This window comes from Panthera leo, chromosome A3 (assembly GCF_018350215.1).
Source record: "Panthera leo isolate Ple1 chromosome A3, P.leo_Ple1_pat1.1, whole genome shotgun sequence".
Classification (NCBI taxonomy): Eukaryota; Metazoa; Chordata; class Mammalia; order Carnivora; family Felidae; genus Panthera; species Panthera leo.
In genome coordinates, this window is record NC_056681.1 from 67,018,297 (window position 1) to 67,035,998 (window position 17,702).

General features: G+C 34.0%; 1 protein-coding gene across 1 annotated transcript in view; it reads right to left on the reverse strand.

The window, feature by feature from the left end:
- FBXO11 (F-box protein 11) overlaps positions 1 to 17,702 on the reverse strand; it is an 84,297-nt gene that overhangs the window by 3,579 nt on the left and 63,016 nt on the right. Inside the window, exons 7-18 of the mRNA XM_042932216.1 lie at positions 17,561 to 17,693; positions 15,918 to 16,024; positions 15,721 to 15,832; positions 15,296 to 15,402; positions 15,073 to 15,210; positions 6,992 to 7,209; positions 5,713 to 5,798; positions 4,764 to 4,858; positions 3,662 to 3,784; positions 3,489 to 3,574; positions 2,413 to 2,489; positions 2,180 to 2,323 (exon numbers count right to left, since the gene is read on the reverse strand). Of these exons, the coding sequence (XP_042788150.1) occupies positions 2,180 to 2,323; positions 2,413 to 2,489; positions 3,489 to 3,574; positions 3,662 to 3,784; positions 4,764 to 4,858; positions 5,713 to 5,798; positions 6,992 to 7,209; positions 15,073 to 15,210; positions 15,296 to 15,402; positions 15,721 to 15,832; positions 15,918 to 16,024; positions 17,561 to 17,693 (1,426 nt within the window). The remainder of the gene's footprint in view (positions 1 to 2,179; positions 2,324 to 2,412; positions 2,490 to 3,488; positions 3,575 to 3,661; positions 3,785 to 4,763; positions 4,859 to 5,712; positions 5,799 to 6,991; positions 7,210 to 15,072; positions 15,211 to 15,295; positions 15,403 to 15,720; positions 15,833 to 15,917; positions 16,025 to 17,560; positions 17,694 to 17,702) is intronic.

The following is a 17,702-nucleotide window of genomic DNA, read 5'->3' on the forward strand; positions in this document are numbered from 1 at the left end:
TTTCAGCTGAAAGGAAAGTTTATTAGTAATTCAAAAGAATGTAAGACTTAACTGAAAATTGCCATGTAACCATACTAACAAATAACTGGAAATCCCAGGGTAGCAGGAACCATGTGCAGTTCATTCACCATTGCATCCCCAGTGGCTGGCACGTAGTTTTTCTCACAAAAATACTGAATTAAAATTAATTCCTTTTAAATGTTTCTGGAACCTCTGCAGCACCCTGTTTTCATTCAAGCCCTGATTATTTCTGGCCATTACTATAATAATCATTATTTGACCAATTTCTTTTACTCCAGTCTCTTTTGCTGTTATTTTTCCCAGTGACCTACAGCTTTATCACATACCTCTCTGCTTAAAAAGTATTTTCAGAATAAAGTTTAAAATTAAGTTGCCATTTAAAGCCTTTCAAAATATTCCCCAACCTATTCTGTCTTCCTACATTACCTATGCCTTGAATATGCTATACGTTTTTATCTCTAATGCTATGGTTTGTATTATTTCCTCATTCTGGAATGTCCTACTCTCTTTCTTCCTAATGTCACGTCCTCTGGAAGATTTTTAGTTTCTCTCCATCAAATTTATTATTCTCTCTTCTGGGAGTATAACATAATGATCGATAGTGAGCTGAGGAATTATTAGACTTTTGGTCTTCAAACACTGATTTCACCTCCTCCTAGCTCTGAGTAGGTAAATTACTTACCTACTCTTTGTCTCCATGTCCTTATCTGTAAAATGGGAATAATAGCACCTACCATATAGGGTTATAATGGGGATCACATGAATTAATATATGTAAAAGTACACAGCACTAAATAAATATTAAGCTATATTACTCCTATAAAACCTATTTATGTATAGACAATTATTAGTTGTGTACTAGTGTTTCTCTGCTCCCTGAAGACGTGAAACATGGTTTTTATTTCTGTAGACATTTGACCCATCTGTGGTATTTCAGTCTTGACCTTAAATTGCTTCAAGTCCCTATCTGTAATTTTGCTTTTGCTAAGATCCAGTCTGAATTCCATGTACAAAGTCTCTTAAGATTTGGGCCCTGCCTCTTTTCTAGGCTCACCTTTCAGTATCTCTTTGTCTTACTAAACCACTTTGTTTCTTCTAGTTGTTTTAATGTGCCATTAGACTATAAACTTTCTGGATGTAGTACTGTTTTTATTTAGCATTGTATCTTTAGCATCGGTATCACAGTTGTTAGTACATGAGTATTCAGTTAATATGTACAGAACAAATGAAACTGAAATAAGTATGCTTTCTACACCTGGAATGACCTCCCCACCCCATTGACCTGTGAATACTTATTTTTCAAGGCACAGCTCAAGAGTGATTTTACTCCATGAACCTTTTCTCAACACCTTACAAATAAAACCATCCACTGTATTGTGTTTCCTCGTTATACCTTGTAAATACTCCTATCAGATATGTTACTTTATTACTAAATTCTAAGCTCCTTCAGAGTCTCTGTCATTAATGGAATCATCACTGCTTGGCTGTAGTAGTAAACTTTGTTGACTGGTATGTTGTAGCAATAACTAGCTATCCTGTATAAGATATGTACAGTGCTGGGTTACTGACATTTCAGGAATGATGATAAATTTACATTTGACATTCTCCCCTAGTCTCTCTCTATAAGCAACCTGCATTTGCAAGGGGCAGGGACTGTGGAACTTTTGCCTCAATGCAAAATGAGCTGACCTTTATGTATACAAAACCAGGCATGCCCGCTGGGCTTCATTAATTCCATTCTCCAACACAGTTGTAAACAGTTACAAAGCAGTATTTCTTTACTACAGACATTTTCATATATTTACAGACCCAATTAATTTCTCATCTAGTTATGTAACTGGACTTTGAGGTTTATTATAATCCTATCACTATTCTAAATATTAAGTCCAGAGAGAGGATGTAAACAAATTCTACCTTAAAAAAGCCTAACAACTGGCATAGTCAAGATGACTACAAAAGAAAAAAAAAATTATGTTAACATTTGTCTCCTTTACCTCTAGGCACTAATCTCTTAAACCATCTCAAGACCTGATAAAGAAATAAACTTGAGATTCACTCATTTATAACATATTAATTGGTAATGTCACTAATCATTAAAGATATGGAAGAAGAATAACAAAAAACTTGGTTTTTTACTAATGCAAAATTAACAACGATACCTCGACCCCCATTAAATATACAGATGCCACCATCTCTTCCATCATGGATTTTATTTCTTCTTAGTGTAGGATTACTATCTGTCTTAATCCAGACTCCAGCCATTGCATTGTCAAATATTTCATTGTCTTCTATACAGCCTAGACCTACAAGTGTAAAAATGTAGGTTATGTTATTTGGAAAGTATATTTTAAAGGCAATTAGCAATGAGAAAAAGATGAAAGATTAAACGTACCAGAATTATAAACAAGAATTCCACCATTCTGTCCTCCCCAAATTTTGTTACGTCTAATTTTGGGGTTGCTTCCAGTCCTATGGATACAATAGAAAATAATGCCATTTAAATTGCTTCTACTCCCAGGGTACCAGGGTGGCTCAGTAAGTTAAAGCATTCGACTTCGGCTCAGGTCTTGATCTTGTGGTTCATGAGTTTGAGCCTTGTGTTGGGCTCTGTGCTGATAGCTTGGAGCCTGGAGCCTCCTTCGGATTCTGTGTGTCCCCCTCTCTCTGCCCCTCCCCCACTCACATTGTGCGTGTGTGTGTGTGTGCCCCGCGCGCGTGTGTCTCAAAAATAAAAACGTTAAAAAATAAATTGCTTTTACTCTCTTATCCATGTTATGTGAGGTAACAGTGGAAAAATTCATATTAATCACAGTAAGAATAAATATAACAATGGCATCCTTCCAAAATGCTCTGAGAAAATTTATTGGTAAAGACACTGATTTAATTTTGCTTAATTCTAATTACTATAGAATACACTTAGTTATAGATTATATTACTACTATACAGTCTCCTAATAATATACAAACTAAACTGAGGGAAGTTAGATTAAACGACTATTACTGCATGCTCCCCTCATATATAAAATGAAGGGCGGAATTTAAGTACTATTACAGTTTTTAAAACTGTTAAAATACAGGAAAGAGGGATTTAAAAAACTATTAATTTTACAGAAATAGTGTAAAAAAAGAAGCTCCCATCTACTAAGTGCCTACACCATGCCAGGTATAGTTCATAAGTGTTTTTATACAGCCTTCCACTTTTCCAAGTATGATGGAGTACACTGGCAACTACAACCGTTACACTGGAGAACAGAGGAAATGTGCACTTATGGCAGGCATATGTGCCACTGGCTACCATCTTCAAGTTGTTCAAGAGAAGTTATATTCTGACAATTAAAGCTGAGCATGTGATAAGAGAGAGTGAATATATATATGGAGGAATAAAGATTGAGCATTAAATAACAAGTTCTACATGCCCCACATACTCCCACCCAACTTCTTCCCGAAAGCAAAATGTGAAAATGTTTACCTTATCTGAACCCCTGAATACATATGATTATAGATATCATTGTCCTCTAGCACTCCATGTCCATTGTCATAAAAATAAACACCAACCTAAAATTTAAAAAAATTATTTTTCAGATGACAAGAAAGTGTTTACCAACAATGTGTTTCCCAAATAAGAGTCCAAAATAATTTTACCTGCTTCCCACTATGTATCCTGTTTCTTCTCAGTACTGGAGTACTGCCAGTTGTCACCCAGACCCCAGCCAGAGTATTACTATAAACTTCATTCTCTTCTATTACTCCTTGTCCTTTCTCATGCTAAATAAAATTTATTACAATAAATTACAATACATATCTTTTAGAAACATTACAATATATATATACATATATATCTTCTAGAAATAGTTTATATTCCCCCTTTAAAGACAGTTATCATAAAAAAATCTCAATTTTTATTTTTTAATCTGGTTAAAGAGGTAATGATTACATTGTTTTTATGTAGTCTCTACACGAATTTAAGCTCCAGAAGTTTATATACTGTTATGCGGTTTTGTACTTTTAAATCTATTATAGAAAGAGTAGTAGCATTCAATTTTCTTCAGCAAAAAAGCTTATCTTTCATTTAGTAAGTTAATAGTTATTTCAAATTTATTAACTGATGAAATAATTCAAAAAAAGGTCTTAGGTTACTAAAATTTTTGAGAAGATTTAAGATACGGACATTTCTAGAACTGAAAATAAAAATTAGAGTCACACCTAGCATTACACAAGGACCTTTCTAAAACTTCCTGCATTTTCTCACTTGAATCGGTTGTAATAGTTTGAGACACCATGGTAACAGAAGACATAGGACTAATATATATTTTTACAATTTTGTAAGATGCTCAATTATGTTTCAACATAAATTCAAATGAGAAAATGGCTTTTCAAAAAATATTCAAAAAGATTCAAGTCTAGGGGCACCTGACTGGCTCGCTCAGAAGAGCGTGCGACTCTTGATTTTTTTAGGGTCATGAACCTCATGCTGGGGGGGCAGAGATTTCTTAAATAGATAAAACTTTAAAAAATTAGTAAGAAGATACTTCTATGCCTAAATTCAGTCAGTTGACTGAATTTTACAGAACACTACCCACACTATAAAAGTAAGTTATTCATATATACTGGCAGAAAGAACAAGAGTCTTATTGTATAAGTATTAAATAGAGTCATAAATTCATACTCTACAAGTTGAATGTGGCCTACCCCTTCTCTCTTGGTTTTAATGCATGGCATTCTAGAACTATATTCATTAACTTACCACATAAATCCCACCATGCTGGCCATCATGAATTTTGTTATGTCGAACAATTGGACAACTGTTTGTCCTAATCTGAATTCCTGCTAGTGCATTGCCTATTTAAAAATAAAAGTTACAATGTCAACATAAGGAGCCTAGTGCAACACAGTAAGAGTTTTGCATTACACAATAAACATTTTTACAATTTTAGGAAAAGCATTAGTCTGTGAATATGTCATATTCAGAAAGATATTTGTGGGCCATGAACATTAAAAAAAACTAAGGGAACCAGGAGTATAAAAAGAAAAACTGTAGGCAGTATGGGTATAATGGTTAAGAGTAGAGACTCAGAAGTCAGGCTGCCAAATTTTGAATCCCAGGAATTCTACCTTCCTGTGTGACTGTAAGATACTTAACCTCATCATACCTTTGTTTCCTGATCAGTAAGTGGGGATATTTAATAGTGTCTACTTCACAGGGTTGATGTGAATATTATATGACTTAATTCAGGTAAGGTGTTCAGAATAATGCCTGAAACTAAGTAAGCTTTATGTTAAGTATTAGCAAAAGACAAAGCCCAGGAACATATCAGTGTCTGGCATACAGACACCTAATAATGGTTTGCTGAATTAATATCTCAAAAAGTTTTAATGAGGAGTATTTTCCTTTTATAGTTAGTACCAAAGTTAATGAAGTGAATCTAAGGAAACTGTAGATACTTCTGAGACTAAAGTCATATTTATATTTTCATCACTGATAATCTGGCATAGTGATTGGTACACAGTGGGTACTCAGTAAATGTTAAGTGAATAATGACTATTAAGTAAATAGATCAGAAATAATCTTTATTGAGAGTTTAAAGAAACTGGATCAATTATCCTATTTGGATGGTTTCAAAGTGGTCCACTGTGTTAATGTCAAGAAGAAAGGCCAAGCTCCAAGACTGTATACAGCAAAACCACATGCTTACCATAAATGTCATTTCCTTCAATAAGGCCTCGTCCATCACCAAAGATGTAAACTCCCCCTTGATTTCCATTAAATATAGAATTTCCCCTATAATTAATAAATAATAAAAATAAAGATCTATTCAAACATCTACAAGCTTACTTGTTTTACACAATAAACTGTAAGGCCACTCATAATCATGTGACCTTAAAAAATTATTTATCTTTTAAGGGCCTCAATTTCCTAATCTGTAAAATGAGGGACTCAGATTAGATGATTTCTAAATTCCCTTGCAGTTTTTCTAAGACCTAAAGCTTAGAAGAGCCTCCTGGTATTTGAGACAAAATAACATTCTTTTTTTCCCCAAAATATTTATTTTGAGAGAGCATGGGTACACACAAGCGGGGGGGGGGGGAGGTGGGAGAGAAAGGGGGGGGGGGAGGGAGGAAGGGTGGGAGGGAGAGAATCCCAAGCAGGCTCTGCTCTGTCAGTGCAGAGCTGATGTGGGGTTTGATCCCATGAACCCCGAGATCATGACCTGAGACGAAATCAAAAGTTGGACGCTTATTAACTGACCAAGCCACCCAGGCACCCCCAAAATAACATTCTTAAAAATCCCCCCTCAAAATAGCTAACACAATGAGAAGAACTGTTTTTTAGCTGATCTGGAAACGTTTGCTGAATATTAACAAGATGGAAATCCCATAATCTACTTTCATAAAGCCAGCAGAAAATAAAACTTGGCAATTAAAAATAAATTATCATTGATCAAATTATAATAGTTCTGTTCTACAGTCTTAGTCAATGCCTTTCAGAATGTATCTGTTTGTTTCCTTACTGTGGCCAGAGGGAGTGGTAGGAACTATTAAAGGAAAGTTTTGACTTTTTGTTATTCTTGGACTCTCTGTCCAAGAATCTTTGAGATAGCTACTTTCCTGATTTATGCTACTTGCTCTCAGACAAAAAGAGAAGACAAGATCATTCAGGTTCCAAGAGAAAGTTCATGGCTCTACATACCCATTTATAGTGCAGTTTGATAAATTTAAAATAAAAATCTCAGCATTTGCAATTGTTCATAAAATATTATTAATGCATGGCTTAGATCACTAAAAAACGAACACCCTAAAATAAAAGCAATTGTTATACTCATTCAGATGCATAGACATTTACTAGGAAAATCTATTTTACAGCAGTCAGGTGTCTAGGAAAAACACTGAGAGTTAAAGCTAAGTATCCTGACTTTTCTTATAACACAAAACAATGTGACAAAGTAATTTCCATCCATAATTACATATAAATACCTTATTGTTGGGTCACTATTTGAGGTAATCCATACACCTGCAAAGTTGTTTGCATAGATTTTATTCTCTATGAATTGTCCTCTTCCTTTCTCATGCACATATATTCCTCCAGTCTGCCCATGATGAATTTCACATCGAACCACCGTGGGGTTAGCATAGGCTTTTACTTCAAAGCCTGCTATTCTGTTTCTGTGTATGTTGCAACTTTCAAAGTAACCCTGAAAAACACAGAAATTAAACTGTAGGTAAGGCTACCTTCCAAAAAGAAATGACATTAAAAAAATTGACCTTTTTAATGTATACCTCTAAATTAAGTATCAGAAATGTTGAGTAAGAATAAAACACAGATATACACTAAATTTCAAATGATAAACACGAAGAGATTTAAGTATTTTAGTAAAACATAAGTACAAATTCTCTAATTAGTCTCAGTATACTCAAAGCCAGGAAAGAAAAATAGGGAAAGATTTATTCAATAAATGCAAATAAACACCATTACCCAATAAATATATAGATCCTTTAACAAAGACTTATTACGTATTAAATAAAATAAATCCTTGTAGTTAAAAATGCCCCAAGAAATCAAACTTTCTAAAAAGTTGACTTAAGGACATAATCAGAGACAATAAAACCCTTCTGAAGACTTATGTTTATGCTCTACATGCTATCTAAGATAGTATACATTAAATATGATCTCAATTTTATTTCAAGAAAAACTTGAAGAATAAAACAAAAATATGAGGGCATGATTATCTGAGAAGTATTATGGATGACTTTTTGTATCCTTTACACTTCTCTTAGTTTCTTAAATCTTCTGTAACAGACATGCTTATTTTTTTTTTTTTATTTTTTGGACATGCTTCACTTACTTGTAATGAGAGTCAAAGTTACTGTAATACTGATATCCTAAATTCTAAGATCCAATCAAGAGTAAATAATTAAGAGAAAAAAATAAGACATTCCTAAGATGGCACTTAAACTCCTGGTCTATCTCCCTTCAAAAACTGAAGGTGTTCTCCATTCTTTAAATTCTCTTTAATACTAAGTACTTTCTTATGCTACCTCTAAGTACTGCTTTGTACTACTTCCATATTGGTCATATCCATTTCTAACTGATCATAAGCTCCTATATAGAAATGAATATACTAATTTCTGGTGCAGCTATACAGGACTTCACACACAAAACACTCAAGTAAGAACTAATTAACTTTCTGCAAAATCTAGTAGAGGCTAAAAACAGGATGTAAATCTGAATAGTTTACTATATATTTAACTCTTTAAGAAGACACACCTCTGAGAATAACATTCAGAAGTAGTTTCTGGATTCATTTTCTACAAGTACATACTATCTGTAACTTTGAAAAATAACTTTTTTAAATATGAAAAGCTTCTTTGATTTTATACCAAATAAAAATGGATGTATAATGGATATATATACAGACTATTATGGCAAAACTGAGCATCAAAGAAAAAAACAAGAAATTTAAAGAGTTCAGACCAAATGGACTTAATGTTAGGTTGGAATGAATCCACATTTCTGATGTTTTCATTATTGAGAAAGGAGTTCAATTAGGCTCCTAGTTTCTTTCTGCTGGGAGTTGAATGACTTCTCTGATTGGTAAACTTGGGGAAGAATAAACTGGGTATGCTCATTCAGCTTCACTCTTTTCCTCACAGAAGTGAGCTGCCCTGAGGGAGCATGCCTTCTGCTACTATTCCACAAACAAATCTTAGGACTAAGTGGGTAAGCTTATTTAATTTTGGGGTGCAATTACAACCAGATCCATGTGGTTCTTGTTCTAGGTTGTATTCTCCAACTTAGCTCTTTAAGGGTTAATAAAATGCTATTTCAGCCCCCTTCTGCTACCTCATGGCTTTATTTCTTAATCTGTTCAGAATATGGCAAGGAAATGTGCTGCTTATTGGGCTTCCATAAAGATTTCAGTAACAGCCCACTGTCATCTACTGACTATACTAAACATACAGTACTGCAAGTATATTTTGCTATGTATTGACTAAACATGATTCAAATGCAGGGATGCTCTTTCTGTTTTCTTTAGGTTTTGATTCTGTATAGTTAAGATAGTCAACTAAAGCAATTTATTTTGTTAAGTTTATTTTTTTACTTTGAGAGAGTGCGAGCACATACGAGTTGGAGAGTGACAGAAAGAAGAGGGAGAGAGAGAGAGAATCCCAAGCAGGCTCCACACCATCAGCACAGAGCCTGATGTAGGGCCTGAACTCACAAACTGTGAGATCATGACCTGAGCTGAAATCAAGAGTTGGACACTTAACCCACTAAGCCACCCAGGCACCCCTAAGATAGTCAACTAGATCCACAAGTTTATTAAGGCAAACAGTAGCCGCCTCTCCTCATTTTCCCTGATCTAATGGCCCCCGTTTCCATTCATTTAGCTGTTTCTTTTTATCTATCTATTTTTTTAAAGTTTATTTATATTGAGAGAGAGAGAGAGTGAGTGAGCAAGCGGTCACACAAGCAGGGGAGGGGCAGAGAGAGAGGGAGAGACAGAATCCTAAGCAGGCTTCGCGCCACCAGCACAGATGTTTGGGATTCTGTGTCTCCCTTTCTCTCTGCCCCCTTCCACTTGTGCTCGCTCTCTCAAAATAAACATTAAAAAAAAAAAAAAACAACCAAAAAACAACTTGTATTGTATCTTCAGCTTGCAGTTTTAGGGATTATCCACTGACTTCCTATTATAGAAGGTAACAATTTAGCTCTTTCTATTTCTATCTCCCATCACACACATTCACACTGTCATTCCAATGTAGTTATATCACAATTTTGGTTAAGATTACTGTGCTACTCAGAGCTGAGCCATAAAGTACAACTACATATTCTTTGCCATACAACTTTTTATTGAAGTTAGTAATTATCTTGTTCTCCTTTGCTTAGGTCTCTAGTGATAATTCTATCCTAAACTTGTGATCAGTTCTTTAAACACTTGAATATATTTATATTCACATCAGATTTATCAATTTATCTTCCTGAACATAAGGTTTTATAATTGGCTCTAAACTGGACTGGCTGCCCTGGTCATAGGCATGCAGTCATTTACAACATTGCAATTTAAAGGTTAAAATGTCTCCTAGGTTTTATCAAAGACGGTGTTTGTAACTTGTATTTTTTGTTTGAGAATAACTTTCAAGAACAGAAAGCAGGAAAAAACATTATTTTCTTTCATACTTTTTTTTTTTTTAAGTAAACTCTACTCCTAATGTGGGGCTTGAACTCACGACCCTACACTCAAGAGTCACATGCTCCAGGAGCTGCCCCCCCCACTACATGCTTTGAAAACCAGAAGCCTCTCTATTGCTACAACTGTCATTTTATTACATTCATTACAGAACAATGATTGACTGACTTATAGTTTAATAATTTTACAAAGAAATCTATCTCTTATGGGCTTAAAGGGTTCAGTTAATGTAATTGTGCTTTAAAATACATTTTAATGGAATGCATGTTTTAAGAGATGCCTTTAGTGTAAAATAGCCTAATAATACAGAAATGTTAAGTAGGATATAGACAGAATTCTACTTTGCCTTGTAAGATGCAGACCACAAAAACTCCAACATATATGTACAAAACTCCAAAAGCAAGGGTGTTTTGTTGGGACAATCCCCAAAAATCATTTCAAAGATATCAGATTGCTAAGAGCTTCTTCCATATATACATTTCTAAGTTTATTTATTTTGAGAGAGACAGTACAAAGGGGGGTAGGGGCAGAGAGAGAAGAGAGAATTCCAAGCAGGCTCCATGCTGTCAATGCAGAGCCCAATGCGAGGCTTGAACATGTGAACCATGAGATCATGACCCAAGCCAAAATCAAGAGCTGGACGCTTAACTGACTTGAGCCGCCCAGGGACCCCAAGCTTCTTCCATATATAAAATAAGGGCTTGTTAACTTGATACCACAAGTGTTTCTAAATCCTTGACATACACATTAATATAAATTTTTGAAAATTAACTTTCTATAAAGTTAAAAACTTAACACTGATATAAAAATAAAAGGCGAAGGACTTTTTCATTTAAAATTTTTTGGAAATACAACAGTCTTTATTAAATATGACAAAGTAAAAGGCATTCAAGAATTTCTCTTAAAACTCTCCAAAGAAAACAAGAATGAAAAATAGAGGAAAAAAAGCATGCTATCTTCATTGAAATAAATGTCTGCAATGCAAACTACTATTTACAGAACACTTGCCAAATACTGCAAAATCTGGATAAGGAAGAGTAGGTGCTGAAACCTAACAAATGCTATCTTCTACCTTTAGCAAGGTAGTTTCCCCCAAATAGCTGAAGGTTCCAATGAGCCTAGCCAATACTACAGTGATGAGATCTAATGGCATGAACGGAACATAAGAAAGATATTTCTGTATCATTTTCATAGAAATATCCCAGGCACTAGAAGTAAATGTGAGTAGGAAACACACTAAGCATGAAATTATGCTTCCTATCTAAGGGAGATTATCCAAAGTAAAGGAAAATGAGAGAGAGGGCAATTTCAAAATTTCTGTCATGTGTCAAATTCATAAATTAAGAATAAATGTCTCAAAAAATTTTATAGCAGTTTGGTATTGCTGTGGTATTCTAATTACATTTTATACAAAACAATACTCTGGAATGGATTTGATATTAAAAAAAGATAATTGGGGAACTGTGAACAATGACAGAAAAATTGTTTTTAGGAATGAGACTGGTACTGGTTCTATGAAAGAAAGAAAAATAAAGAATCCTCATTTTTTAAAGATACATGCTGAAATATATACAGATGATATGATGACGTCCAAGATTTGCTTCAAAATAATCTAGAGAGTAGAGAGTAAAGTGATTAAGTACAGATGAAACAAAATTGGCCATGAATTGAGATAGCTGTTGAAGTGGAAAGTGGGCACGTGGAGATTCATTCACTATACTGTTCTACTTTTATGTACGTTAGAAAAATTCCATAAAACAAAATGCATTAAAAATTAGAGCTAAAAACTCTACTGGAAACAAAACAGGAAAAAAAGAACTATAGAATCATAGTAAGGGACACAGAGAGCCAAGTTTCTAAAGAAAGGAACACATGGAATAAAAAAAAAAACCCAGTAAAACACAACATCAACAAAAACCTACATAAGGATACTGAAGTAGAAAAAGAAAAAAAAAAAAAAAAAACACAACAAAAAAAGCCCCAGAATGATCTCAGACTTGCCAGCTACACTGGATGCTAGAAATATAAAAATGTCTATAAAATTCAGAGGGGAAAAAAGTGCACTCAAAACTGTGTATATTTAGCCAAGTTAAAAGGTAATGGGGTAGGTGTTCTCAAGTGGTAAGAATTCAGGCTACAATACTTGTAAGCCCCTCTTTTAAAAATAAATAAAAGGGGTGGCGGGTGGCTCAGTTGGTTAAGCATCTGACTCTTGATTTGGCTCAGGTAGTGATCTCACAATTTGTGAGTTCAAGCCTGGCACTGGGCTCTGCACTGGCAGTGTGGAGCCTGCTTGGGATTCTGTGTCTGTCTCTCTCTCTCAAAAATAAATAAATAAACTTAAAAAAAACCCAAAAAACAAATAATGAATGGCTAGATGACAAAGTCCAGCCATACAAAGGATGAATCAAAAAAATTCAGCAATGGACAAACTGTTATAAAAGGACTAAAGGTAAATAAATATAGAATAAATACACACCAATAACTATAGGAATGCAAATGTTACAAATCTTTACAAAAGAAAAATAAGAATATAAATGACGGAATGGTGACAGGTTGAAATATAAGGTGTTCATTCCCTCATTTTTTGTACGAGTTCATACTTAATCCTAGAGGTGTCCTTTGTACTAGTGCATGTAGTATCTTTACAAAAACAACTCTTTAAAATAAAAAGAGTATAAAATCTTTTATGATTAATTCTTATGAGTATAGGAATTTAAAGTCTAAGTATGTCAGCAGGCAAGTAAAGGAAAAAAATTCAGAGAATACATGTCTATTTAAAGAAAGTGGACAGTATAGAAACTAGTTTTAAATGTTTATTCTAATGTTCTTTGAAGTTCTATAGATAACAAAGTCAAATTTTAGAAAGATTATTCACAGTGATGTTATCCTACCGATCATGGGCTGTCAACACAAAGACGATGAAGAAGACAAGCCAAAAGAATACCTGAAATGGAAGAACATCCTACCAAAAGATGTTATGCTTTAATTTCCATCCTTCCCTTACAAATGTGTAATACGTTACAAATCTCTTCATCAATCCTTAATGAAAATATCTATCTGTAGCATCGCCTAGAATTGTTTAAAAACAAGTTAAAAAATTTGTAAGCCCAAATATAGGTGTACAATGAGGACTAAATTATTATGATGAACTTTAGTTAAGTGACCATCACCACAGGTCTTTTAAAAATGAGGAAGTTTACTCAGATTAAAATTATCTTGGCACTTCAAATCTCCCTTGTCAATGAGACCAGAGGAATGCAAAAACGTGATACTAGAATTGTACGTTAACTCTGGGGCAAAGTGTAAAGGCAACGCGAGCAGAGAAATACTAGCATAGTGGTGCCATTACAAAATGAGAGTTCCATTTAGGAACTATAGGCAATATAGGCCAGGGGAGAAGGGGAGATTTTCAAGATTCTTATGTTTTGATATCCTCCATACCTTTGCCCAGACTCCCCAGTTCCCATGCTTCCTATTTCCCTATTCTTTGGAAAACAGAGGTACAATTTACAGTGAAATGTCAATTTCTTTATTCCAGCTGGAGAGGGGCAAATGGTCATCTCCACTCTTTATTATTTGTTTGCTTGTTTATTTATTTATTTAATTTCCCCCACTCTGCTTTCTTATTTAAAGGCCCAAGTTATAGCCTACATTTTAAGTGAACTATTCTTCGCAGGTTACAGTTACCCCAGGAGTATGATGCACTGGATGGTCTGAAACCATTTAAATCTAATCAGAATTTCATAAAAGAGTGCTCCCTCCTGGTCTAGATCAGTTTTAAAACAGTTCTACATTAGGGCTTTGGAACAAACAATAAAAATAAAAAATTTCCTTCACTAATTGATGATTTGTATATGTGAATCCAACATTCCTCTGTTGCTTGATTCATGCTATACAACAGCAATACAACTTCGCTGTAACCCGATTTGCCCACCATATCATCACCTCTTCTCCCATCTCAGACTCCTTAACAAAAAATGTTGCCAATGTTGTACTAGGACTTAAAAATTGCCTCAATGAAAATTAGACATTAAATGAAAAGCATACCTGAATAGACACCAAAGACCATTATTTTAAAATAGTGGTCTAAGAGAGCTCAAAAAGTTGTGCCTCTAGAAATCTGTGTAAAATGACATAATAGTATTTAAAATATAATATTATCCATCAAGACACTAACTGCTGCATCAGTTTTAGAACTGATATTTTATTATCACTGTATCTCTTATTAAAATTCTGCCAGTTAAAAAAAATTTTAAAGCACTAAAATGGAATGATGAAACCATTAATTCTCAAAGTGTAGTCTAAAAACAACCTGCATTCAACTCACTTATAGTGCTTATTAAAAATGCATATCCTAATCCCCATTTATATTATTTATTATATCTGGGTGATTTTTATGCACACTTACATTTGAGAACTACTATATTAGATCTTACTCCCCTCAAAGATTCATCAATTCCCTAAGGACACCATCTTCTCTACATGCACATAGTATTAGATTCATGAATTTACAGATTACTGCACAATGATTTTAAAATATGCTGAAATTTCTTTTTAAAATTTTGAGAGAATATGTGTGTGTGTGTGTGTGTGTGTGTGTGTGTGTGTGTGTGTGTGTGTACAAGCAAGGGAGGGGCAGAGACAGAGGAAGAGAATCTTAAGCAGGCTCCATGATGTCAGTAGAGCCTGATGTGGGGCTTGATCCCATGACTTATAAGATCATGACTTTCACTGAACTCAAGAGTCAAGACACTCAACCGACTGAGCCCCCACAGGTGTCCCTAAAATAAAAATCTTTAAAAAAAAAATAGCTTAACTGATAAGAAGTCAGTTTTTTTTTTTATTAAGAATAAATGTTCTTACCATGCCATGATCAAATGTGAACACACCAACATCACGTCCATGATGGATATGATTCCGTCTAATAATTGGGTTTCCATGATTTTTAACCCAAATCCCAGCTAAAGCATTATTGGAAATTTCATTATCCTCATATATTCCCTGCAACAATTAATCAGAAATAGACATTAGCAGAACTTTAAAAAAAATTTTAAAAAGAAAAAAACCCCACAAAATTAAAAAATACCTGTGCATGATCTGTTATATAAAGTCCAACATTTTCACAGTCACTGATGTTACAGTGCTTGATAGTGGGACATGCTCCTTGACCACTAACACATACTGCTGAGCCAACTGTAAGAAGAAAAATTTATTTAAAAATCTACTGGACAACAATACAGTGACTTTTTTTTAAGAGAGAGACAGAGAGAGATAGAGCAAGAGCAGGGGAGAGGGGAAAAGGAAGGGAGGGAGGGAGGGGGAGAGAGACAGAGAGGGAGAGAGAATATATATCCAAGGCAGGCTCTATGCTCAGTGAAGAGCCCAATGCTGGATCCCACAGCCCTGGGATCATGACTTGAGCCGAAATCAAGAGTTGGGACACTCAACTGACTGAGCCACCCTGGCACCCCAATAACTCATTTCATAATAAAACATAATGGAAACACTAACCTGTACATGTACTTCGGATGATACAGTGATCAATAATAGGGCTACAATTTACTGTAATCTCTAAGCAGTGGTGTGCATTATGGTGTTGAGCAGATTTGTCATCAGGGTTAAACTGAAAAGGAGAAATTCTGCTTGAAACAGACAACCACTGCCTTAAATGATTTCAACATACATATTCTAAATCTTAAATTCCTTACCCTTATTGTCATATATCCAACATAAGCATCCTCAGAACCTTCCATAAAGACGAAGGTTGAATCTCTAGTGTTTTCAATTATAACTTTGTCTGCTACTTTTCCAGGTGCTGTGGAGAAGATATTTTAAAACACATTACCTTTATCTTTTTAAAGCACATGATTTATCAGATGAAATTGAAATAAAAATTTTTTTAATCAGTAAAAATATTCTGCCATAAAACTAATAATAAAAAAAATCCTTTTTATTGTTTTAAGTTGGGTACTTTTTTTGGAGGAGGCATTTTTTTTTTCATTTTTTAAGAAAAATTTTAATAAAAAAATTTAATTGAAGTATAGTTAACATATTAGTTTCAGGTGTACAATACAGTGACTTGATAATTATATACATTACAAAATGCTCACTATGGAAGTGTAATTACTCTGTCACCATCACAAAATTATTATAATATTACTGATTATATTCCCTATCCTATACTTTTCAACCTGTGGCATTTATTTTATAACGGGAAGTTTGTACCTCTTAATCTCCTTCCCCTTTTTCATCTATCTGTCCACTTACCTCCCCTCTATAAACCACCTATACGTTCTCTGTATTTATGAGTCTATTTCCTTTTTACTGTTATTTGTTTTGTTTTTTAGATTCCATATATAAGTGACATCACTTGGTATTTGTCTTTGTCTAACTTATTTCACTTAGCATAATGAGGGGGAAGTTTTAAAAAAACATTAGTATTGAGTATATAAGAATATTCATTTTATCAGGTAACTGTGTTTCACTGGCCTTTACTACAGGCCATCATATTTAATGTGGGTATTATTTGAGTACTATTATACTCATTCATATATAACAATACTCCTAATAATATTTAACTACTAATAGTATTTAGTATCAAATACAATGACAGATTAAAAAATGGTTTCTTGTGAAAATAAAATCACCTCTGGCAGCACCAGAAAAAGAAGCTTAAGGAGGGGAAAGAAGAAGGGGGATGATGAGTAGGTAGAGAAGGAGAGAAACCTCCCAATTTAAACTTATTTCCAAACTGGCCTTGATTTGGAAAGTACTGCAAGTCATTAGGCAAAATTTACTATACCTTCCCCCCCTATTCTCTATCGTGGAAATGGAGCAGGGAAGCACAAGGGGCAGTAAATACAAATTTCAGTTACAAGTAATAAATGCTAGCTATCTTAAAATGGTCCAGGTACAGTGTCCTTAAAAAAGGCAGAAGAAATCTTGAAATGACTGACCAGTGCTCAACAACTGTTACATTAATTCTTAGAAACCTGACCAATAGCACAAAAAAAATTTACAAAGGATATCTGTTTCATTAAAAACACAGCAATAAAAACATTAACCATCTTGATTTTCAAATAAAAGATAAAACAAGTATCTTTCTTTCTTTAATGAATAAGACAGTTGGACAAAGTACAGACATCAAGAAATATATACATCTTAAAAAAAAATTCATCTATAATGTCTGAACTGTCATGTTTTCATTTCTGTGATATGCAATATTCCTGTTCTTTCTTACCATTAAGGTATTACCAAGGTTCCCCTGGATTTTAAGTCACTAGTGTTAAAAAAAAAAAAAAATCATGTAAATAATATATTAAATTTTTAATGACAATGCATCTCAAAATACCTGCACCAATCATGGTGATTGGAGATTCAATATATATCCATTCATCAGTGTATATTCCAGAATGAACAAAGATAAGTCCATCAAAATGAGCTTCTTGTACCCCACCAAGGGCATCTTCAATTGTATCATAATACTACAAAAA